Raw genomic sequence first — 26,156 nt, 5'->3', positions numbered from 1 at the left:
CTCCACTCGTGGAGACCTTACATATTAGCCTAGTTAGTAAGGATCATCACAAATACATGCTACTGACAAAGAGGGTGAAAGCCATATCACAGTGAGAAACTATTAATCTTAAATACTAAGTATCACAGAGGAAAAGGAAAGGAGGTTTGCTCCAGAGCTGATTAACTGAGCAGGAAAATCTTGTCCTTCTATTTTACATTAGCTGTCAGCCTTCAATCAAATCCAAAGCAGTACCAGCAGTCCCATGAACACAACATCTAAAACACGAGAAGGATTTTTTCCTCCCATTTGTTTTTCTTCCCACACAGCTCTATATTATTGTGAAAACCTGGACTTTCCCTCCGACTTCTGTTTATCAAGAGTCCTACCTCCCAGCTCTGTGTAAGCAGAAGCACATGGCTCCCCGTGAATGAATGAATGAATGAATGAATGCACTAACAAGCAAACAAACAAAGGAGAAGACCACAAAAAGAGGAGGAGGAGGAGTCCTATTCCCATGACAAAACAGTGTGAGTTAAGATCATCATTGATTACTTATACCTCCTGGGGTTGAAAGCACCTCCACCACATCCAATTATAAACAGAACACATACAGGTGTTCTTTAAAGATTTCAGAGGAAATGGCAGGAAAGCGATAATCTCCTCCAAACTTTTTCGAGGAGTTAGAAGAATTTGTTTTTCTACATATGAGCTCAGAAGTTTTAGTGCAGTGGTCTCAGCCAGTGTGGATGGTAACCCCTTTGGAGATTAAATGACCCTTTCACAAGGGTTGGGTCACATAGATATCAGATATCTACATTATGATTCACAACAGTAGCAAAATTACAGCTATGAAGTAACAACAAAAATAATCTTATGGTTGGGGGGGTCACCACAACACGAGGAACTTTCCTAAAGGGTTGCATCCCGAGGAAGTTTGAGCCCACTGCTTTCGTGGTGACCTGAGTAGTATGGTTATCGGCATCTACTCATCTAGAGGACTGCTCTTGAATCCAGGCTGGGTAACTTCCACTTTCACTTTCATGGCAGACTCAACTGTGTCCTCTAGCTTTGGTCAAACCCCTTTAGTTTCTTATGACAGTTTCAGACTTGTTCCTGAAGGGTATCACACATTTTAAAAAGAAAAAAAGCTATGAAATTCACCTAATCTTTTGAAGAAGGTAAGAATTTCTTAAAGTGTTAAAGAGATTCTTAAATGTTTAGAATTATTCATCTCTAATTTGTAAGTTTAAAGTATTACAATTAAAATCTCAAGAACTTACAAGAATCAAATACTTAGGGTTGTTATGTTCCACAGTATGTGTAGATAAAGTCACCTGTCCAAAATTTCTAGTTCAAAGATTAACACACAAAATAGTTTTGCATCCATTTTAACCAACTGCATCCTTCAGTTACTCTTTATTAACTCTATTTGGACTAAAGTACACACTTCAGATCACTTCTCCCAGACACTAGCCTTAGCAATAAGAGATCACTTCTCCCACACACTAGCCTTAGCAGTAAGAGAATTAGAGTTTCAGAAGTTCCATCTTATCCTCCAAGAATAAAAAATCATCAGTATTACTAACAGAAAAGAGTATGGGCTCTGGAATAACTCTAACAGTGTTTCTGCAATAGTAGTTTTAACACGGTCTACAATTTCTAAGTAGACATTATAAGGCAGAAACCTTTGAAGTGTTTCTCAAGAGTTACTCACCTTATTTTACACTATCTTGCAAGTGTAGCTTGCAAAAGTGTTTGGGGTTTGTTTGCTTTGCTTTTGGTTTTCAAAGCATGGTTTCTTTATGCAGCTCTAGTTATCCTGGACTCTGCTCTGAAGGTTAGCAAAACAAAACAAAACAAAAAACAAAACCCCATTTAGAGTAAGGCTGACTAATGTTGGAATTCAGAAATTGCCACCATTATAAGTATAGCACTTGGGTATGCTGAGTACCTTGAACTAAGGGAGACTTGAAGACTTAGCAGCAAATTCTCTTGCTGTCTCCGTATCTCTTACCCACATTTTCCTCTGAAAGTAGTCATAAAAACAAGAGTTCCCTTTGCTCAGGGATGATAAAAGAAACCTAACACCTAGAAAGGCCACTCTTAGGAAATCCTCTTTCTAGAGGGATTCTGTCCTTCTAAGAGGGTAGAAGGGATGCTGCTCAGAAGCAGAGATAAGAATAGGGAGATGGACAGCACTTGGGAGGCAGATGGGCAAATCCTTGAGTTCAAGGCCAGCCTGGTCTACAGAGCGGAGTCCAGGATAACTAGAGCTACATGGAGAAACCCTGTTTTGAAAAACCAAAGACAAATAAGCAAACAAACCCCAAGCACAGGCCTTGCCAGGTTCCTTCATTTCAGTCTCCTGCCACTGGATCACCCACTTTGGTTCATACCCATCTGCCTACTCCTAAGCACAAAAAGGCTTCCCTGGGACTCTGCGCCTTCATTTATGAAAGCTCCATGCCGCATAAAGGTTTGCTTAAACAAGTCAATTTTGCTTCTCTCATGTACCCAACCTAAAGCTTTAGGAGCATGACCTTACTGTGAATGGGGAAAAGCCAGCACCCCAACACGTGGAAGAACTTTGTGAGTTTAATTTTCCACAATGAAAGCACCAATAAAGGACAGCTACTCTTTTCTACTTAAAAAGACATTAAATGACTTTTTGAAACTTTTCTACAACCAAGAATGAATTTGACAACCAAGAAACTCAGTTCAGTCAGCAACAGGCCCCGTTCAAACTGATTTTGTAGTGAATTTTTCTTTTGACGATTTCATTTAAAACAGCTGGAGATTATAGCTTCCTTTCTTGGGAAGAAAACAGATGAGTAACATTAAAATAGCCCTTGATGGCGTGTTCAATAACTCTATGTTATTATCTCCTGGATGTGTGTGTGTATGTATGTGTACATATATAACTATATTGTATAATACAGTAAAATAGTACATATTATAATGTGTATAATGTGACAAGGTTTTTGAAAGGCTACAGTTTAACCATGTTGGTCCCTAATATGCTTTATAAAATATACTGTAAAGCTGTTAATTAATTGTAAAACTCATATATCGCAAAGCAGCTCTAATATTTGAAAGCCTGTAGCAGCCACGGACATATCTAATTAAAAAAAAAAAAAAGACTGCAGCAAACAATTTTACATTTAAGAAAGTCGAAATAATCTGAATTCCTGTATTTTTAGTTTGACTATGATACAACAAGCAAACTCAAAAGACTACAGACAATGCAGATGGTTGTATGGCAAGTCCTAAATGTGGAGCCAAACAGAAGAAAGTGAGAAGTATAAAGACTAACAATTACAAAACAGAAGTTATTGGAACAGGGTGAGCTTTAATTACAGACTCAAAAGAATTATCACCAGGACAGAATTAACAAAAAACTGGCTTCCCTCTTCTTTGACGCTGCAACAGTTTCATTTTTCACTTCTGTAAAACTTGGGGATTATCTTCCCAAATGTATCTAGCCAAGTGTTAGCACGTTGACAGTCCGAAGGCAATGCTACCGTCAGGTGGATCAAATGGAAAATTAGCGTGGGAGATAGGGGTGGGAGATATAGATAGAGAGAGATAACTCCGTTTTGTCAGTGGAGATGAGCAAGTCAAGAGAGGAGCTCAACTGTGGTGGGGCACCAGGGACACACTTGGGAAGCAAGCACCTAACCCACTGGAAGGACTCTATCATCAACAGGAGGCAGCCGGCCGAGCGGCCTGCGGAGCTGCTCCAGTGTTTGCAGGCGGCCCGCCCTCCCGTCCCACTTTACCCTCGCCCAAAGCCACTAGTCACCTGGAATGGGAGTTCCGGAGTGACTCGATCAGCCGCTGCTTCTGCTGCTGGAGACTGGTGAGGCCGGCAGGGGACCCGGCCGCGGAGGACGACGCGTTCTTCGCCAGGGGAAAGAGCCAGCTCATCCTCCTCGGGTCCCCGGGCCCGAGGCCTGCTGCTCCTCGCTTAGCCCAGTGGTTCCCCGGGCGACCGAGCACGGCCGGGACGCCAGGGGCCGCGCTGTCTCCCACACGCTGCGCTCGCGAGTCCCCGGCTCCGGCGGGACGAGCTACCACTGCGGGCGGCTGGAAAAGGGCGACTCGCCCGCTGGACAGAACCCCGTGCGCTCCCGGTCGACACCACCGGGTCGGTTAGCTTAGGCCCGTCGCCTGGCCGTGTGAGCTCCACCGCCAGGCGTCAGTCACCTGGCCGCCCCGCCTCCTGAGAGCCCCGCCCACTCGGCGCTCTGCGTCATCATGCCGCGCCCTCGCTAGGACGTGCGAGGAGCGACGTCGCCGCGCTGGGCCGAGCGCAGCTCCAGCTCCCCTTTCCCCTTGGCAGGGCGAGAGGTGTCTATGGGGCTCCCGCTGCCGCCGCCGGTACCGCCACCGCCACCGCCGCCGGGTGCTATCTCTATGGCGAGGAGGAGGAGGAGGAGCGCGAGCTCAGAGACCCAAGTAGATCCGGCGGGGCCCGGGCGTGCTGGCGCGATGGGGAAAGGGGAGGGAGTGGGAGCCCCAGAGGGCGCGCGATGGCGTCCGCTGCAGCGCGGCTGTGGTGGACAGGGCTGGCCGAGCGGGGTAACGGGCCGGGGGCCTGACAGGGGCGCGGCGCGCAGTGATGACGCCACCGCTTTGTACCTGGGACTTCGTTGTGGGAAGGAAATTGAGAGTGGAGGGCGGTGGCCTACTTGGGAGCCAGTAGCTCATCTTTCGCAGTGGGCTGGGAGTCAATCTGGTTCTAGGAAATGCTAACAGCACCCTCCGCCTGGCTGTCTGCCAGCGAAGCGAGCCATCCTTGACATGAATGCGTCTTGTGCTTTCTTCCCGTTGCCCACGGAGGACATGCGAGCTCAGGAGTGAGAAGGCCTTTGCTGCCTCTTGAGGGTCCCTGAGACCAGCAGTGGAGAAGAGGGGTGGGGAGGAAAGCCACGATGAATCCCAGTGTTTTTTCGTGGTGTGCGTGTACCGGTGTTAGTAGGCAGGAGAGGAGAGGAAGAAAGAAGGCGTGCCCAGCATCACCTTTTGTTTCTGAGATTTCGCCAACTTACGTTTACGAGTTTAGGACACAAGGCCATCCTCTTTTTAATCGTTTATTTTGTTGGGGGTTGTTGTTGTTTTGTTGGTCTCTGTTTTCTATATTAATTATCTCACCGTTGTATGCGGTGAACCTTGTGTTGCCAGGCGAAACGTTTTTGAATTAGAACATTTTAAATGCACACATTTCGTTACCTTCTTTCTTTCTCCCTCCTGCTATATGAACATTTATTTCTGAGATTGCCTGGTGCTTTTCAAAACATTTTTTAAGAAATGTTTCCTCTGATCTGGTTTGAATGAGAAAGATTTTTAAATGTTTTGTTAGAAGAATAAAAGCAAGCGTTCTGTTATGATACGTTTGATTTTGTTAATTTCATATTTTTTTTAGCTTGAAATGGTTCATAGTTTTTTGTGGAGTGAATTGAACTTGGAGCAGATCTTAATTAGTGAAATTTACATTCAACTGGGAAATTGGTGTTGTGGTGCTTTTATTCTCTAAATATTAGCTGTGTACCTTAAGAAAAGTAACTTTCTAAAACTTGATTTTGTTATGAGTCATGAACTTTGTATAAGTAACCTAAGGTTTATACCAGTCCAGTTTTATAATTCACATTCATGATATCAGTGTTTTTTTATTTCAACAGGTACATAAGTAAAGAGTAAAGTATTTTTATGAAACAAATCTTCAATCAAGTATAACATTTTGATGCTTCGCATCTAGACTCCTTGTGCTGTCACTATGCCAGCAGCAACTGTAGATCATAGCCAAAGAATTTGTGAAGTTTGGGCTTGTAACCTGGATGAAGAGATGAAGAAAATCCGTCAAGTTATCCGAAAATATAATTATGTTGCTATGGTATGGACATGACTAAATCTTTTTTTTAAATGATTTTTGTAAGGGTGAAGTGGGAAGTGTGTAAGTGTGTGTGTGTGTGAGTGAGTGAATTCGAGAGAGGGAGAGAGAGAGACTGAGATTGAGACAGACAGGTTTTTCCAGGTTTTTCAGTAGCCTGAGACTTCCTAATTAAGCTATGCTGACTGGCCAGGAAGCCTCAGAGATCCACCTGCCTCTGCTTTCCAAACACTTAAATTGCAAGCACATGGACTATGCACCTTTTAAGCATAGATTCTTGAGATTGAACTCCAGTCCATGTGCTTGCATACCAAGTACTTTTCCCAAATGAACTGTCTCTCTAAGCCCTGGAGTGGGATTTTAAAACCTTGAGTTAAATCCTTTCCGTTGATAGCTAGGGATTATTTTAATCATGAAAAAAATAGCCTGTTTCCTTCAGCAAAGGCTATCAGAAACAAAACTATTTTGACAAGTTGAGTTTTTTACTGCTTGAATTAATCGGCAAGGGATTAGAAATCAAGGACATTTGAATAAAAGTGGCAGCCATGCTTTAGGATTTAGGCTGGCTTCACCTGGGTTTAAGGGCTTAAGGGACAGGCTTTGGATGCGCTCTCAGGAAGCTATGGCATTCCTCTGGGTTCTTCCTGAGTCAGAGCTGCTTTGTGAGAAGGCAAGAGTGATATACCAAGGCTGCAGATGGGGAAGAGTCACTCATTTAGGTAGGAGGAGAAAAGTTTTGTGGTTTAGACTTTTGGGGCAGGGGGAGGAGGACAAGGTTACAGAATGTACTTGTACAATTTTGTGAAACTGATTACATTCAGTGGGAAGACTGTAGAGCCTATCTAAGAATGTCAGCTCAGCTCTGAGCAGTCCCAAGGCCATGCTACTAGGACCAAATAAGTTTCAGAAGCCAGTGAGTTCCTGGATATCTTTTTAAACAAATAAAAACCAAACTAGATCTTTTAGGAAAACATTGCTAAAGCTCCAGAAACATACTAGATCATTAAACAACTCTGCTCTTATTGGTGATACTCTATCTGCCTAGAATGTTTGTGTAATTATTTTTCTGCTTTGTTACTACACTTTGTGTATCTGTTATAGCTAGTCTGTTTTCTTTATCCACACAATTATTAGCTCTAGAAGGCAGTATTTCAATGTTTTGCACCTCTGTCCCTGGCCCACTTCATGTCTATCCTAATGTTTATAGAATCCAGTAATTGGCTGGTGGTTGTATTAAATTGAGCAAGTTTTGATTTCTTTACTGTTTCATATTAACTTACTATTTCTTCTTCCTCTTCCTCCTCCTTTTTTTTTTTTTTTGCTAGCCTTAATTTGAATGCTCATGCTGAACTAATACATAATTTTCTTACTATCACAAGTTTAAAAAAAGTGCATCTCTGTGAATGAACAAGATACTTGCTTGAAGTAGGAATGTCTGTATAAACATAGCATACCAATAAAGGTATACTTGTCCATAATTAGAGCTGGAACTTTCTGTTTGGGCAGGGACTGTTATTTTTATGAGCAGCAGAAATTGCTAGTGGTCATTTATATCTCAGATAATAAGGAATAGCTGCATTACAGAAATAACAGCCTACAAGACAGAATGTGAATCTTGACATGCTTTCTGTGAATTATACAGAAAATATCTGTGCTAACTAAAGAAATGACATTAATGAGATGTTTTCTTTATTTTGTGTCAAGATAAATGTCTCTCTGCATTGATTGGAAAGCATGTTATATTTTCTACTTTTAAATCAGTCTTTTATGCAGTTTGAGTTTAGTAATGTAATGCTATAAGTGTAGTTTCATATGCATACTCCTTAAGAATGAGTTTGTGATTTTTCCTTGGAAATGGGCCAAATATTTGCTTGAGTTTATTATGAGTTATCAGTACAGGATAATTTATTGATAAATTTCAACTAAGAAAAAGTAAATTAAGTTTATAGAATTTTGAGGTCTAATAGGTAATGCTGTCCATGCTTATAAAATAATTGTTGAGTATGAACACACAGAATTTCATTGTAATAGAATTCTCTGACTTGTATCAAAATTTTCCTGAGAGTTTATAGGTTGTATTTATGACCATTTAGTAAATAATGAATTTTAAATTATTTTACAGGACACCGAGTTTCCAGGCGTTGTTGCAAGGCCCATTGGAGAATTCAGAAGCAATGCTGACTATCAGTACCAGCTGTTGCGGTGTAATGTAGACTTGTTAAAGATAATTCAGCTCGGACTGACATTTATGAATGAACAAGGAGAATACCCTCCAGGAACGTCAACTTGGCAGTTTAATTTTAAATTTAATTTGACGTAAGTGGGAAATAAATATATAACCCTAATTTCCCTGGAAATTATTAAATGTAGAAATTCAAAAATTTAGGTGTATTATGATGAGGCAGTTGTAATTGCTTCATAATTAGATAATAAAAACGTTCTAATTTCAAAGACTTTAGTTATAGAGATGTTATTTCTAAAATATGATTGTCACTTTTATGGAAAGTTGTGAAACTATTTTTGTTGCTGTTTCCGTTGTGTTTGTCATGGTTTAAGGTGCTGCAAATTAAACCTGAGGTCCTAAACATGACTCTTAGGGTATTGATTTTACTATTACATTTTGCTGTTTTGCTTTTTTGAGACAGTGTCTCATTACGTAGCCCAGTCTGGCCTGGAACTCTATGTAGACAGTGCTGGGCTCAAACTCCTAGAGATCTATCTGCTTCTGCCTCCCAAGTGCTGGGATTAAAATGCATGTGCCACCACACATAGAAATTTCACATTTGTTTTTATGCTCAACTTGGAATTCATATGATTGGAGTGGTACTTTGCTGACTAAGCAAGCAGGTATCGTTCAGCTACAACTCCAATCTCCTATAGACTTGTTAAGATAGTCATTATTCCTGTGAAGAAATTTTTATTACAGTCATACTTTACATTCTAAATACTCACCAATGTAGTAAGACATTTCTTAGAAAATTGGGGTTATTTTAAAGGACTATTTCCATATAATCCTCAACTTCTTTCTTAATCTACATATAGAAAATGTAATAGTATTGAAGCTTGCATATATACCAGAATCAAATGTTAATGTCTAACTCAAATCTTGGGTATAAACTATTTCTTTAGTTAAAATAGTTCTTCATTATTTATTGTAATCTTCATAGCTGAGGAAACTGAATGAAGGTGAGTCCATCCTTTTGACACAGTGTCATTGGCAGAGTTCATGCTCAAGAACCATGCAATTGAATTTTTAAAATGTTTGTGTTTGTATATACACACAAACACAAAAGTAAGTTTGCCACATATATAACTATTGTGGAGTTCGTAAGACTTCTGTACCTCAGGATATAAGTGCCTAGTAGGGGACAGGGGCATATTATTGTTGTTCAGGTATGAAAATAAAATATATAGTATATTCTACACTATGTTACAATATTTTGGTGTCCTTCTGCTTGGTAGCCTGTATTTGTATAATGTGATCAGACATCTGGTTTGAAAAATAGCAACAGAAAACAATAAGAAAATCAATGCTAGTGCCTACATGAGAACTCTTATCTTTGTTCCTATTCTTTGTTGAATATGTACTGTTTTACGTGTGAGACCTAATGAACAGCAGGACTGATGGTTTTACAAGGTGATCGTGTCAGTGGTGCAGTGTGTATCTTTAAAATGTGTTGTTAATCCTATAAATAATTCTGATAGTATTTTTAAATCTAGTACTGTACTGACAGTCTCTGTAGACCCTACAAAGACTAATGTGCACATCTCCACTGGGATTTTTATAACGCTTCATGAGTACTACAGCTTTGGAACAAATTGAAAATATGCTTTCCTCAAATGATTACTGTGTTCTTTAGTTTTTTCCTATTTTATTTCTTCAAGTGTCTTTTTTCCCTCAAATTAATCATCAGAACATTGGGTTTTGTTTGTTTTGTTGTTGTTGTTGTTGTTTTTTAAATAAGGTACTCAGTTTGTGACTGGGAACTAATATATCAGCTGGTAAAGCTGGTAGTCTCCTTTGCTAGATGGTAATTTTTGTAGCAGTAGCTTTTCTATTCTGTGAGGAACATTTGTTTTTTCTTACTCAGGCAAAACTAGTTTTATTGCCAATTTTGCTAGTATTTCTACTAATGGTAACATCATAGGAATGGTAAAGAAAAGAGTATAATGGCTGGTGAAGTGGCTCAATGCTTAAGTGTATGCCATCATGGTGGATGATCTTAAAAGTATGATGCTCAGGACCCACATGGTAGAAGAGAACTGAATATGTGTCATATGATGGACATGTGCAGACACATACACAAATTAATGAAAATTTTAGTCTAAAATTTTTAAGAAGAACATATAGTGAAAAATGTTAATCAGAGCAAAAGCCTTTGAGAAGATAAAAGTAGTACTGCCTAATGTGGGAATTCTCATGAGAGCATCTTAGACGTAGGGAAGAGTGGTGGGAATTGACTTTGTGGGATGCCTAGAAGGGACATGTCAGTGTGCTAGGCTCTGCGGCACAGTGTTGGTGAACAGTGTCCAGCATCATGATAACTTAGTGGTTTTCATCTTGTTGTCTGTGCTTGTGAGATTTTTTGTGTGTAATTCTCACATTGGTCCAAGTCAGGGTTCTTCTAGGTGTGCCAGTGTTCTTTCAAGTCTTACCATTAGCATCAAGGGAGTAAATGCAAATCATTATTTCTCAGGTATAAAAAGATTTGTGGAAAGATATGTATGGTTGTAGTGTGTGTTGCATTAAGCGTTGCATAGATTCTTGAGAGTAGCCCACATACAAGAAATACCTGCAATCAGAAGAACACTCTTCAAAGTGTTGCTTAACATTCTCTGAATCTTGAAGGCATGATTTGTCATACCTAAATCAGTATTAGGTAACAAACATTTAGGAACAAATAAATGCTCTCGATGTAAAAATTTTTTCTTTAGACATACTGGTATTTTGGTCACTGTAACTATTACACTTACTGTGGGCTTGAAAGCAACCATCTTTATTAATGTGTGTTTTAATGCTAAGACTTCGCTTTCTTTGCCCAGAGCTTGAGAAACTCAGTAACAGGAAAGAACATCACAGCCTTAGTTAAGGAGTACACTGGCTGCTATAGTGTCCTCTTCAGAGCCAGGCTCGAGTGTCCTCACCACTGACATAGCCTAAAACTGTTGACTTGATGCATAGCCTTTTCTAGTAGTGTTTTCTCGCTTTCTCATTAGCTCTTCAGGTTAAAGGTTATGGTGAGGTAAACACACTTGACCAGTGAGGATTTACCAACATGAGAACTGTTAACATTGAATTACATGCATTTTAGACATAAAGCAAGAAAACTTGACTGTAACAGTGTTACACTGTGACTTAGAAAGCATATTTGCTCACATTTTTCTTTTTGTTTACAAAAAGAGCATGCTTTTGAAACTGGATAGTATTGAAAAGTTGAAACAACTTTTACCAGTTTCTCAACACTTCCTCCTAGTTGTTATGAAACTATTTTATTTTTGATATATATTAAGGACATCTTATTTATTTGTGATACTGTTATTCAGAGTTCTGAGTAATCAGTTACTTGACCTTTTTCTGTTTTTTTGTTTGTTTGTTTGTTTGTTTTTGTTTTTGTTTTTGTTTGTTTTGTTTCTGTTTTTTTGTTTCTGTGGGGATTTGTTTGTTTATTTTTGAGACAGGGTTTCTCTGTGTAGCCCTGGTTGTCTTGGAACTCGCTCTGTAGACCAAACTGGCCTCAAACTCAAGAGATCTGCCTCCTAAGTGGACCTTTAATGTTCTGTGGTGTATCTAACTGTGCTATGGTTGGAAGATTAGGGTATATGCTTTAGATTCTTTAGTGAGCCTCTCACATGGTTCCTGACTTATGATGGCTCAGTTTACACTTTTTGGCTACATACAGAAGTAGTATGCATTCAGTGGAGGAGACATTAGATTTTGAATTCTGTTCCTATAGTCTTCTACAGTGTTGGGTAGCAGTAGGAAGCACTGTCTCCCAGCTGGCTGCGCTCTCATATCTTGCATTATACTCTGCTGCCAAGCCATTTAGGTGATTTGGTAATATTCTCACCTTTTGTTACTGTCTTCCTAACTTCTCATGAAGTTATCAGGACATAACATTAATCATGGATATCCGTATATCCTTCAGAAATTTTGTGGTTAATTTATTGGAAGTAGAGATCTAAATCAAAAGATGAAAACCTTGTTAAGCTTCATTTATTCATTCCCAGAATGAATATTTCAGTAAGTTTTAACTGGGCACATATGTGCATATTAAGAAATGAGCAGGTGGGCTTGCCACTGTTTGCTGGAAGTTGTAGTCTTTTGCAAGTTGGAAACTGCTGCTCAGTTTCATCCATCAAAAGAGTAAATATTAGCCTATTTCAAATAGCTTGCTAATTGGACTTCTGAGAATACTTCCTTTTTATTTGTCTTTCTGTCATTCATAAACATTGCAATTTTAAGTATATTTTTGTGTTATTATTTTGAGTCATTGTTATTGACTTTATTTGGGTTTATTGTTATTAATTTAATTTATTAAAAACTAAAGATGGCTAACCATCTGTATGACTGTCTGCATTCCAGCTTATTTGTATTTTAAACTTGATGATTTTATCATAAATTTTAATATGTTGAAGTTGATATTTTATGAAGGCAAATTTGACTTATAAAGGAAAGTCTTTTTGAAAGTAAGTTACTTTTGAAGAAGGTGCTGTATCAACCCTATGGTGGGTATCTGGGAGGTAATCCAGAAATGGTTTAATGTTGATAAGAACACATGTTTAGAAGTATGAGTTCTTATGGTGGGGTTTGTTCATATTATGAAAATAGGAAATTTAGTATTTTTACATGATTGAGTTAGTAGATAGTGCATCTTTAGTATATTAACTAAAGATATCCAGATATAACTATCACTTTTGGAAAACCTTTGGAGAATTTTACGTGGTTTTCACTCATGTTCAATCATAAGTATATACTTTGCTAACTTAAATTTGAATAATAGATCTAACAGGCAGTAGCCAACACCAGATGAAATTCTTATGTTTGACTAAACAATGTTATAGTTACTTTTTAATGTTAGTTTTAGTATTTTCCCCTTTATTGCTAGAATGTTTGAGAATAGAGAAAGCAGAATGTAGAACATTTAAAATTGGTACCATCAGAAATGTTATCCAACTCACCTTACTGTAGAAAGTTTCCTTCATCCTCTCTAGAGGTTGACTTCACCCAGAAGGTTATGAGTTGGGTGTTAGAAAGCATGAGTTCTATACCAAACTTTATTATAAAATACTCATTCTACGAAGCTTAGACTGAGTTATGTAAATTTTGCAGAAGAGAGAGAAAGAAAGGGACTGTCATATGTCTTTGTTTGCCAATCTTACTGTATTGTAAAATACCGAGGTACTCCTCCAGGTCTCTCACCTGGGAATTGTGATTCAATAGGTCTGGGACTGCATTGGGACCTGGGAATCCATATTTTTGGTAAGTTCCCCTGGTGACTATTATCATTGGGCAAGTTTGGGAAATAATGACTTAAATGTACCAAGCCTCACTGTCCTACCTCATTGATGCATTATTTAATTTGGTAATAGTTACATAATGTTGACTGTAATAAAATAACTTGAGCATGTAGCTAAGAGCAATGTGAGCCTGGAGAGCAGTCTGCTGTGTCTTGATTGGTTAAACGTGTTACAGCAAGCTTCGGGGGGAGCCCAAGGACCTCATTGAAGGGACATATTTTTAGTATAATGAAATATTTAACTGGGGGTGGCAGGGCTGCATTGAATTTATTCTGATATTTTCCTACAGGATTTCTCAAGAGAAAGCATGATGTAAAGTGATGATTGTGACTCCTCTCTGTTTTTAAATGTTTCAATTCTTAACTTCATCATTAGTTCCTGACAGTCTGGGAACTAAAACTGACCTTTGAAATTGATTTCCAGAGAATAAACTACAAAAATACATTTGGTCAAAGTCAAACATTTATTTTGGTTTTCTTAGTTTTATTGAAGTCTTATAGAAATTTTCTTTTGCTGATAGTAGAAACCAATGTTAAGGTTAAAAAAAGTAAATAAAAATAAGTGGTAAATCCACAAGATAACTTTTTCATGATAACTTTTTCAACTTTTTAATATAATACTTAATGTATTTGTGCTTAGAAATTATAGGTGGCTTTTTGTCTGGTTTAAGTAAAAATTTGAAGAGCTGGTTTATAGTTAGGCTTCCTGGCTTGGCTTACGGTAGTCATCTAGGATTGTATTTGCCTCTAATGTAGGTATGTGATTGCTGAAGAAGTGATGTCATAACTGAGTCTTTAATTTTGAACAGTTCACTGCTTTCTAGAGCCACTGAAAGGCTCCTCATTTGTGAGAGGAGGCATCTCCTTTTTCTTTAAGATGGAATGTAGTTTAACTCAGCCACAAGAGATGTTGGTCACTTGGTGTCTCCTTCCTGGTTCTGCTGAGAGCATGAGAGGTGTGCATAACCCCTCATGGCTGTGGCTACAGCTCCATCTGGCAGCACTAAAATAGCTGCAGAGACTGAAAAGAACATGTCTGTCTGTGGTAGCCTCTGGTGAGTAAAAGATCCTTTTTAAGCCCAGTGAAATTTATGCAATGTTTAGAAGCTGATGAAATTGAGTTGGTGGTAAGGGTTAACTCACCATTGGACTATTTTGAATGATTATTTACTTTTTGGATACTTTACAGTTTATTTCTCTTGTTCATTGTGAAGCATTTGAATGGTTGGACATAAACCAATCCTCTGTCTTGTTTCTGCACTGTAGTTGTAGGCATACGTGGAGAACAACTGTGAACATTTTGTGAATTTTGAACATTTTTTTTCTTTCTCCTGCCAGGGAGGACATGTATGCTCAGGACTCTATAGAGCTACTAACAACATCTGGTATCCAGTTTAAAAAACATGAGGAAGAAGGAATTGAAACCCAGTATTTTGCAGAACTTCTTATGACTTCAGGAGTGGTTCTTTGTGAAGGCGTCAAATGGTTATCGTTTCATAGGTAAAAAGAAAAAAGTGAAAGGTTGCAGTGTGCTTCCATTCCATCTGCCTTATGCCTGTTTGGGTCGCTGTGTCAGCGGTTTTTGCTTAGTCTAGAAAGAGTTAATTGCCACCAGTCTGTCTAATACCTCACCGAGAACAGTGTTGTTTACTTTACCTTTTAACAAAGCATTTATTTTAGCCTGTGAGAGCCAATAGTGCTTAGTGGAAAGAATCTAAACTAGAACCAACTTTCCGTTAAATTAGTCTTAGATTTTATGTTTACATAAAGGAAGGAATTCAGTCTTTTAAAGACTTGGTGGTACTTTCCTGATATTAGCCACTGTGCTAAGATTCTAGAATTGAACACAACAGACTAAAATTTTCCTTCCCATGTACTTTGCATTCTGCTAAGGTAAATCAACACTGTTTCAATGACTTAATGTCTAGTGTGGCATGTTACATAATAATAAATGTTATGAAGAATAACTGATCCACAAAGACAAGGCCAAGAATGGATATTGTTTTGCTTTGCTTTTTTTGTTTGTTTATTTGTTTTGTTTTGATGAGGTGATTGGGAAGGCTAGCCTTAGAAAAAATGTCTTCCAGATTTTTCTCGGTGGTCAATTACAACCTATTTAAAGCATCTCATACTTTGTATATGCTGTATGTGATGATGTTTAATTCTTTATTATTATAAAAAGTAAACCAGATAACTAAGGAAGATTTCTACAAGGAAGTTAATTCACTTTTGTAAATGTCAATTTACTTACAGGTGTGAAAAATGTTTTTCTATGCAAGTCGAATGATTTGGCAGTTCTGGAACTAAAAGAGACTTTTGATGTTATTGAGTTTTTTAATTAATTTGTCTATCTGATAACAAGGTTTCTGTTTATGTCCTAAGGTTTTTAAAAAGCACAGTGTTGCTTGGCATAGTGACACATGTCTTTAACTCCAGCACTCTAGAGGCAGAAGCAGGAAGATGTCTGTAAGTTAAAGCCAGCCTAGTCGATAGAATAAGTTCCAGGTCAGTCAGGGCTACACCATCAGACTTTTTCTTCAAAGAAATAAAAACAAAAAACCCAAAACTTCCCCCTAAAAGCACAGCAAACAAGCCTGGAATGATTTATAGGTATAGGTAGAGGGGTTATATTATAGCAAGGTAGGTAAAGCCAAGCAGGGTTTGTGTTTTCTTCAAGTTTTTAGTCTAGATTAGCATGTGGTAGGTTTAAATATTTAACAATCTAGAAGATTAGTCTATTAAACATCAAAGATACTGTTCTCAATTCTAATCAGCTTGTTATTTTTATTTATAAATTCTGCCAGCCATGGTACTTGGGAGACAGAAACAGGTAGAACTCTTGAGTCCAGGGCCATCGTAGTCTCCATAGTAACTTCCAGCCTAGCCAGAGCTATATAATGAAGCCCTGTAAAAAATAAATTATGTATTATAAGTTCCAAACTGTAGTTATTTTAGTATAAGTAGGCAAAGCCATATTGCTATAGTTTAGGTAACTGGCAAGGTCACTTCCTTGTCAAGTAATAACAAATTTCAGTTTTTGCTCCTGGTTACATGTACCAAAGATCTTCTATGGTAAAACTTTCCTCCTTTAAATTATAAGTAAAATAATAAACATCAAATTAAAGTTTATTTTGTATGTCCTCCAAAAGATAGTTTCAGTAAGGTCATTTGCCAAATATAAGGTCAAATTATAGGTAAGAAAAAGATCTTTATAGCTATAAAGATAAGCTTTTTCTCCTTTAAACCAGTGGAGAAATTCCATGTACCTTTTAAAGGTCAGTACCCACAAACATTTGTTTGTATAGAGATCTCTGGGAATTGGGCACTTCAGGGAAGGCTTGCTGTCACAGACCCTTCATAGAAAGTAACGTTGAAGGAGTTCAGGAGTGGAGGGAGTTAGGCAGCCATGGAAAGATAGTGATAAAGGATGTGTGATCTCAATTTGAGCAGCAGGAGGTTACGTTGTATAAAAAAAATGGTTTTTACTTTTCCTTAGTTCCTACCTGTCATATTTAACTTTTCCATTGATAACTCACAACATTTGAGGAAATGTATATCTTAAAAAAGTCACTTAGTGGAAATGAAATACTCTGTTAGGGATTTATTCTTTGAAATTGGAAGTGTCACCATCTCATGTAAACAGTGACAAGGTTTTACATGATTTTTGCCTCTGAAATGTTAAGTCTTGCTGGCTTATAATATTTTTCATATACCTTCCCATAAATTGTGGCAGTGACCTTACTGAACCTACAGTGTGTGGGATTGACGTTACACTCAGCTTTTATGTGGTTGTTGAGGGTCAAAATTAAGTATTCATGTTTGAACAGTATCTCCCCAGCCCAGAATCCTCTTACATATCAGAAAAATGTTATTTTAGTGACTATAGAGTTAAATTGATAATATCATGTGCTTAGGATGCTGAGTGATCAATGTTTGCATTGTAGTTAGGAATGTGTTTCTTTTCATTGCTCCAGTGTACACATTATTGTTAATCCTTTTGCCTATACCTGACTTGTTTAACTTTCTATCTGAAAAACTAATTTCTTTCATTGTATGGTATTAATGTATTTTTTTCTATATTCTTTTAATCTTTTTATTAGTGGTTATGACTTTGGCTATTTAATCAAAATTCTGACCAACTCTAACTTGCCTGAAGAAGAACTTGATTTCTTTGAGATCCTTCGATTATTTTTTCCTGTCATTTACGATGTGAAGTACCTCATGAAAAGCTGCAAAAATCTCAAAGTAAGGCTTCGGGTGACTTTATGTGAACTAGTACATTAGTTAGACCAGTGATTCTCAGCCTGGAGTTTGAACAGCTCTTTCACGTGGATTGATTAAGACCATTGGAAAACACAGGTTATTTACATTACGATTCATAACAGTAGAAACATCACAGTTAAGAAGAAGCAATGAAAATAATTTTATGGTTGCGGGTCACCACAACACAACTGTATTAAAGGATACAGCATTAGGATGGTTGAGAAGCACTGATTTAGACCAAGTAGTTTCTATAATATCTTAGACTTGAATGTTTTAAACCATGTTTTAAAAGTTATGTTAAATGCAGATAAATTATCTGATCTATTCTTAAATAACATAGACAATCCCTCTTCAAAGCTGCAGTATTTATCTTGACAGGATAAGGTTTATTTTGGTTTTGTGTTTTGCTTGGTTGGATTTTTGTTTTGTTGTAGATTTTTTAAATTTTATTTTACGTATATGAGTGTTTGGCTTGCATATGTATCTATGCACCAGATGTGTGCCTGCTGTCCGAGAAGGTCAGAAGAGGGCATCCAGTCCCCTAGAATTGTAGTTATGGATGGTTGTGAGCCACCATGGTGTGCTTGGGCTGAATCTGGGTCCTTGCAGAGGACCCAGATAACAGCAAGTGCTCTTACCTGCTGAGCCATCTTCCCAGCCCAGAATAAGGTTGATTAATATATTGATTGCATTAAATATATTTAAGATGCACGCACACACACACACATACTCCTGTGGAAGTTTATAGCAAGAGGTAGCAGAGGCTAAAAGAGAGTGTCAGACCCTCTGGAACTGGAGTTATGGGTACTTGTGAGCCACCTTGTGGGTGCTAGGAATTGAAACTTGGTCCTCCACAACAGCAGTGCTCTTAGCTGCTGAGCCAACTCTAGTCCCCAGAATAAATTTTTAACAAAAGTCAAGCTAAGGGCCAGGCTTTGGTTACTGATGCCAGATTGAGGATCGGGAACTGAAATGGAAGTGTGAGGTGCAGCACTCTAACTAAGCCCATTACAGAGGTTCTCACACTCTCAGCACACAGAACTATCATAAACATGCAGATTGGAGTTGGCCAGCAGCGGGCAGAGACATTCAGTTGTGTTCTAACGTGGTTTTCCTTCAGATTATCCTGACTAGAGACTCTTCTTTATTCTTTCTTGTTGAAGTATGATGTTACTATTTTCATACCTAAAACTGGTTAGGTATAAGTATTATATAGTAAATATGTAGGTTCTATATAGATAGTACCTTATTCTGATACTACTGAACATATGTAACCATTTATTTTTAACCTTTGAACATTAATTTTATCAAAACAAATGTTTCTTGATTAAAGAAAAGTACTGCTTCAGCTTACGAGCAAATTCACCTGAGTTATAGTGAGTGGGTTTTTAGTTGCTGGATTTTGATGTAGTATTTAAGTTATAAGTGAGGAAACAGGTGTGTGTATAGCCAGTATTGTCCCTTTCTTCAGTAAAACCAAGGTTGATCAAGTTTTCCCTATCTAGGTTTTAGAAAAGTACAGACAGAGCTTTGCTTTAGGAGACGGTAAGGAATTTAATAGTTTTTCTTAAGCAAGAGTAGAGGAATTATAATGTGGAAGCTTCGATTTGCAATTTACTGAGAATTGCAGGACACAGCTTATTTGCCCCTGATGTCGGTTTGGTGCCGTATAACTAGGAGAACTTCTTTGAGGGGTTCTTTCCTGACTGTCAGCTGAAAGTAATAGCGCCCTGTGTCACTTGAGGTTTCCTCATAAGTGAGCTCCAGCAGAGATTCTCACTGCTTACACAGATGAGTGGCAGGCCTGCTGAGAGTCTAAGGCTTCAAGTTTCCATCTGCCTCTGGAAGGTTTTGGTTTTGGTTTTTAATTGACAGTTTGGTACAATAATAGTTTTCAGAAACAAAGTCCTAACTTTTTACTCATCTATATATTCAGAAATACCTAAAAATATCAGACATTTTATTGTGTGCTGTGTGAGCTGCTCACATTAGGAGTGTATGTTAGTGAGGAAGGTGCTGCCAATCATTCATATGTAGTATGCTTCTGTGTTACAAGTAACTGCCAAGGATGCATAGTGCACACAATGTTTCTAGCACAGAAACAGTTGCTGGGCAAAAGCCCTATCAAGCTAGGATGCAATTGCAGGCGGCCTGGCTTGATAGTAAAGGCGTTGTAATTTAAGGAGGAAGTTGATTGGTAGTCTGCTTCTGGGTCTGTCTTTTATTTCTTCTCTTTTCCTCTCACACTCATTATTTTTCTCAATCACAGCTGTGTTAATGTAAGCAGATCAGAGCAAACTATTCTAAAAGAGTTGCATATTTGTAAAATTTTCTTCTTAGTTGAGAAAATGAAAATTATATGATAGATTGACAATGACAATAGTCTGAACACTCATGTTGTCTTTTTTTATTTAGTTTTAAGTACTTTAGGAGATACAGATTTTTTTTTTTTTTTTTTTTTTTTTTTTTTTTTTTTTTTTTTTAGTTTTTTTTTTAGTTTTTTGAGACAGGGTTTCTCTGTGTAGCCCTGACTGTCCTGGAACTCACTCTGTAGACCAGGCTAGCCTTGAACTCAGAAATCCGCCTGCCTCTGCCTCCCAAGTGCTGGGATTAAAGGTGTGCCACCACTGCCCAGTGGATACAGATATTTTAAAGGAAATGCCTATACTCAGTACTGAGTGTTCTGATGATTGATGGTTCAGTACACTGACTGGCTTACTACTCTTATCCTGAATGTGTTCTACTTCCTCCATATCTCTGGAAAATTGTTAAGGCATGCTGTGACATGCCTTAAAATGTATAATTAAAATAAAAATTTCCTATTAGAATTTCATATTCTGGTAAAAAAGGCTTTCATAGTCCAGAGATAAATTACAAATTCATATTTTATCAATCCCCTTTCCATCTTTACAAGGTTAATCTTTACATATTAAAAATGTATTCATATTTTGTCTAAATCTATAGTTGTGAATTCCAGTCCCAAAGTCTTCTCTATTTGACAAACAGCTTTCTTCCTTCTAGGGTGGATTACAGGAAGTGGCTGAGCAGTTAGAGCTGGAGCGGATAGGACCTCAACACCAGGCAGGATCTGACTCACTGCTTACAGGAATGGCCTTTTTCAAAATGAGAGAAGTATGAAGACATCCGTGCCTTTTTCTTGGTTGTTAGGTAGAGAACATTAAAAGTCTGATGACAAAAGTTTTGGGCATTAAGAACCTACTAAGTGAAGATATAAATAGAGGTACTATATAAGTTACATCCACCACATTTGAATGAAAGTGTTAAATAAGTCATCCTGAAATGTAACTCAGAAGGAAATAGAATAAATTATTTATAGAATAAAAAACATTTTATTTATTCTACTGAAATATGTTGTTTATAGAATAAAAATAATTATGTGATGGTAGAAATCACGTACTTATGACCATACTGTTTTTCAGGTGAACAGAGCAGAGGCTAGTAACTTTAATCTAAATAGTTAATAGTGAGGGAACTCTAGAGGCCTTTCTTAGACCCATACAAGTCAGTCTGACCTTCTCTTTCTTGAAACTGGTGGTGAAAATAGATTTGCTCATGTCATTCTTCATTGCTTTGAAGGTTTTATAAAGTAGAACTTACAGTTTTTATTAAGTCTTAAAGGGCTTTTTGAATTATAGGTATTAATTAAATCTGAAGTCTGATATATAGTTGGATCAAAAACTATCAGGAATTCCCCCATTAAGTACTTCAAGTATAAAATTGTTAGGAGTGGAAGGATGATATATAGTGGAACTGAGTGTCTTTAGGATAGATAACTAGGTGATAGATGTCATGGTTTCTTCATTGCTGATAATAATAATAAATACATTTTAATTGTATACCCACACACATATATACATATACATACATACACACACACACACACACACACACACACACACACATATATATATATATATATATATATATATATATCCTATTTTTGTTTGGTACACCTGTTTGTGTGTGTGTGTGTCCTATTTTGGTTTGGTACAAATGGTACAAATATATATGAAGTGTACCTACAGAAACATTTTATAAAATAGTTGCTGTGGAATTATTTTGGTTATTATTATTATTATTATTATTATTATTATTATTATTATTAAATTCTCTTGGTAGAAGCATGCTATTGATTGAAAGCATTTAATCTTTTTAGCCAGGTAGTATTGATTCAGAAGTTACTTGAAATATCCATTCATGCAACTAAATTGTTTAGTTTCAATATAGAACCACCTTTTGGATTTTTATTTTAAAAATGTCTTATGGCTAGTTAATGGTGTATTTCTGGCACCAATTTGTTATCTTTATTTTCCTTGGCTTCTTCAAGGACAGTAATGTAGTGAGAATGTTGAGGTTTACTGTCTATAACATGTTTAGGATTTCATTAATTTTAGTCATTTCAGCCTTACACATAGACTTAAGACAATCTAAAATGATATAACATCCCTTCTCCCATTATTTCTCTCATTCTGTGAAGTTTGTTATATTAAAAAATGAAAATGTCTACCATGTTTTTATGCTCATAAGTTCTTTTTAAAATGAGGTAAATGTTAATGAGAAAGTTTTTGCTTTTAGAAAGTGTCTGCAGTTAAGGGCATCAGTCAGTCTTATTAGGTAAATATGCAGTATAACTTCTCAAAGGAACACCACAGAAAGCGTTAATAGCAATTACAGTGGGGACATATAAACTACAGGTGGGATCATTTGCTTAAAATGATTTTTTTCTTTCAAAATTTTCTTTTTAGATGTTCTTTGAAGATCACATTGATGATGCCAAATACTGTGGTCACTTATATGGCCTTGGTTCTGGCTCATCCTATGTACAGAACGGCACAGGGAATGCATATGAAGAGGAAGCCAGCAAGCAGTCATGACAGGAAATAGTCTTATTTTTATTTTATACGAGTTATACACATACTTGTATATAGGTTTTATCATCCCTTAAATAATAGGCAATACCTCCCCCTCCTTTTGTAGCCCTTTTCTGCTCTCAGTAATAAGTATGGCCTTTCTTAGCTATGATCTTAATAAATTAAAGTACATTCAGGTTAAATCTGGCCTTAATTTAATACACTTCTTATCAAGCTTGTGTGACAAAGCTACATTACTGAATAATTTGATAAACTTTGCCTACTTGAGCTTGGTTTTGTTTTTCCCTTTTCCTAAATTAACTAGCATTGAGTGTAATTTATTTCCCTCTTCCATGCCTCTCCTTCTATTCTGCAGTACTTATAGGTATTTAAGATTGTGGACCATCAAGTTTGCACTTTAGAGAGTGATTTCAATCCTCTATTTTATCAGAAATTGTGATTTTTCTTGCTCTTAGCTAGAAAAATGACCATCCACCACCTTTTTACAGTATTTGCTTGTTTTTGACATTCAGAGTACAGCACGTGCATTGTGCAAATTGTCGATTCCACAGGACTAACAGAAAAAGACAAGGAACTACTGAAGAGCCTAGTAACTACTGTTCGTGTGTAGTGTTTAGCCTTCCAAGCACATCTCATGTCTGTTGATTTCTAATTGGCATGCATAGGCTGCTATGTGACTGAAGAATTTCAAACTAGCTTTACACCCTTCAGGAAGAAGCCCTTGTGATTGGATATTTACTATCTGCCAGAAAGCTGGCCTTTAAGATGTTGGAGCTACAGTTTTATGACAGCAACACTTCCCTTGATTGGCTTCCTTTTACTCCATCACTTTTACCCTTAATATTTTATTTTATAAACATATTTATGATGTTCTTGATTTGTTGACTACACAAATCAATTTCATTAAAGTCCAAAGATAGCAAGTCTTAAGGTACATTTTATATCAAATTAAAAATACAAAAAAAATGTGATTTCATAAATGCTACAGAAATAAATAATGGAGAGATTTGGTGCAAAACAACAAAATGCAAAATATATATATAAATACACACATATATAGCTAATAAAATTACCTGAGGAGTGTAATGCTTGTTTATTTTTTTGTGTATATCTTTGCAATCTATTTTATATATATTGACAAGAGACTGTGAAATATTTAGCCATGCAGAATATGTGACCCAGACCAGAGCATGTGTTGGAAGATTTTGGTGAACATTAACTCTACTCTGAAGTGATGGACTACAAATTGTAATGTGTGTTATCTACACTTCAATCAATAATATTAGCAAGTCTCCAACTGTTAGCAACATAGTTCGTTTCCCTTGTACATTCTGTATACATGATAACGAAAATGCTGTACCTGGGCGGTCCTTTTTAAACTAAACATTATTTGCAAAACAGAGGGTATTATTTGTTTTTAAAGCTTTTGTAAATAAAGGCTTCAAAAATGTTTTCCTATATATTTGTGACTGGTGACTTTGGTTTTGAAGCACTATTTAGAAGTGTTGAATACTTTGAGCCATTTTCTTTAGGTAATAGGACTTGGTCGTCATGCTTCACTAGCTGTAGGTGGTTTTGTGTGTGTGTGTGTGTGTGTGTGTGTGTGTGTGTGTGTTTTATTTTTTCAAGAGATTGGTTTAGTTTTTATTAGTGTTCAGAGTTCCAGTAATGCCAACTGGTCCATAAATCAGTTCTCCAGCCTAGAGCCTGGGCCATAAACAAGGCATTTTGAACCCTTTGTATCAACTGTATTTCTTTTTCCTGCTCTTTGTAAGTACCTGACTGAAATAAGTGAAAAGTCTCAGGGTGTGGAAGCTCACATCTGTAATCCTGCTGTTGTAAGTGACTGTCCTGAGCCATCATCCACTGTCTTGGTGAATGCAGCTGCACTCTCTTACAAAAGGACCTTCCCAGCTGGGCTTTTTATCTGATTACATCCCATCAAGGCAGGATGGAGAAGGCCAAACTAGCCTCACTTGAGTATCCAGACACTATACCATTGCACAGCTTTTCCTTAATTGTACAGGCCTTGGGAGAAGCTAGAAGTTATAGACCTAGAAGATTACAGGAAACGAGTGTATGCAGATAAGGAGAAGCCTTCCTTCCTGTTTGGTAAAGACTTCCTAGTTACAACTGCTGAAAAAATCCATACCATTGCCAGTGACCCTCACCTTGTACTCTGTAAGGAAACTCCACAAACTCAGTCTTTCCTCAGAGTAAAGGTGGGCCGTGGTTTGTTCTTGGAACCCTAGGAGGAGTACTTAAATGCTTATATCTCCCCAGGAACACCTAGCAATGGGGAGATCCTAGGAGGATTGTGAGTTTGATAAGAGTAGAAAACCTTGGCTTCAGTCCCCTTTAACTTCTAGAAAGGATAGAAGGGGATCTTTCTGTCTGGCATTTGTAAGACTTACAAACTTTATCCTTCTCAAAGGGTAAACAGGCTGAGAAAGAAATTAGGAAAATGGCACCCTTCACAGTAGCCACAAATAATATTACATACCTTGGTGTGATTCTAACAAAGCAAGTGGAAGATCTGTATAAGAACTTCAAGTCTCTTAAGAAAGAAATCTAAGAAGATGGAAAAATCTCCCACGCTCCTGGATTAGCAGGACTAATATAGTAAAAATGGCCATCTGGTCAAAGGCAATCTACAAATTCAATGCAATCCCCATCAAAATTCCAACTCAATTCTTCACAGAGTTAGAGCAATTTTCAAATTCATTTGGAATAACAACAAAAAACAAAGAACAAAAAACTATTCCCAACAATAGAACTGGGGGGAATTCACCATCCCTGACCTCAAGCTGTGTATTACAGAGCAATAGTGATAAAAACTGTGTGGTATTGGTACAGTGACAGGCAGGAAGATCAATGGAATAGAATTGAAGACCCAGAAATGAACCCACACACATATGGTCACTTGATCTTTGACAAAGGAGCTAAAACCATCCAGTGGAAAAAAGACAGTGTTTTTAACAAATGGTGCTGGCTCAACTGGTGATCAGCATGTAGAAGAATGCAAATTGATCCATTCTTATCTCCTTGTACAAAGCTCAAGTCCAAGTGGATCAAGGACCTCCACATAAAACCAGATACACTGAAACTTATAGATGAGAAAGTGGGGAAGAACCTCGAACAAATGGGCATGGAGGAGGGGGATTCCTGTGCTGTGATCAAGAATCAACAAATGGGACCTCATAAAATTGAAGAGCTTCTGTAAGGCAAAGGACACTGTCAATAAGATAAAAAGGCAATCAACAGATTGGGAAAAGATCTTTACCACTCCTACATCCAATAGAGAGCTAATATCCAATATATACAAAGAACTTAAGTTAGACTACAAAGAACCAAATAACCCTATTAAAAAATGGGGTACAGGCCGGATGGTGGTGGCTCACGCCTTTAATCCCAGCACTTGGGAGGCAGAGGCAGGTGGATTTCTGAGTTCGAGGCCAGCCTGGTCTACAGTGTGAATTCCAGGACAGCCAGGGCTACACAGAAAAACCCTGTCTCAAAAAACCAAAAATACCCACGGAAAAAAAAACCAAATACCCACGGAAGGAGTTGCAGAGATTAACTATGGAGCAGGGACTGAAGGAAGGGCAAGCC

The 26,156-nt window shown here is 37.6% G+C and overlaps 2 protein-coding genes across 4 annotated transcripts in view; one reads left to right on the top strand and one right to left on the bottom strand.

Annotated features, from left to right (window-relative positions):
• Vps37a (VPS37A subunit of ESCRT-I) overlaps nucleotides 1-4,232 on the bottom strand; it is a 38,092-nt gene extending 33,860 nt beyond the window's left edge. Inside the window, exon 1 of the mRNA XM_031339584.1 lies at nucleotides 3,785-4,232. Coding sequence (XP_031195444.1) covers nucleotides 3,785-3,909 — 125 coding nt within the window. The 5' untranslated portion in view covers nucleotides 3,910-4,232. The remainder of the gene's footprint in view (nucleotides 1-3,784) is intronic.
• Cnot7 (CCR4-NOT transcription complex subunit 7) lies at nucleotides 4,214-24,004 on the top strand. Of its 3 annotated transcripts, none has more exons than XM_031339585.1 (8): nucleotides 4,232-4,440; nucleotides 5,664-5,875; nucleotides 7,995-8,188; nucleotides 13,314-13,352; nucleotides 14,728-14,889; nucleotides 17,490-17,634; nucleotides 20,674-20,784; nucleotides 22,419-24,004. In XM_031339585.1, exons 2-8 carry the CDS (start codon nucleotides 5,759-5,761, stop codon nucleotides 22,545-22,547), a joined length of 897 nt encoding a protein of 298 aa, XP_031195445.1. In that variant the 5' UTR covers nucleotides 4,232-4,440; nucleotides 5,664-5,758; the 3' UTR covers nucleotides 22,548-24,004. The 3 variants fall into 3 exon arrangements, with proteins under 3 accessions (XP_031195447.1, XP_031195445.1, XP_031195446.1); XM_031339586.1 differs by lacking the exon at nucleotides 4,232-4,440 and adding an exon at nucleotides 4,590-4,841; XM_031339587.1 differs by lacking the exon at nucleotides 13,314-13,352 and having other exon boundaries at nucleotides 4,214-4,440.
• The last annotated feature ends 2,152 nt before the right edge of the window (nucleotides 24,005-26,156 follow it).

The sequence above is a fragment of the Mastomys coucha genome, unplaced genomic scaffold (assembly GCF_008632895.1).
Source record: "Mastomys coucha isolate ucsf_1 unplaced genomic scaffold, UCSF_Mcou_1 pScaffold22, whole genome shotgun sequence".
NCBI lineage: Eukaryota > Metazoa > Chordata > Mammalia > Rodentia > Muridae > Mastomys > Mastomys coucha.
This window is presented reverse-complemented; position numbering and strand designations above follow the sequence as displayed.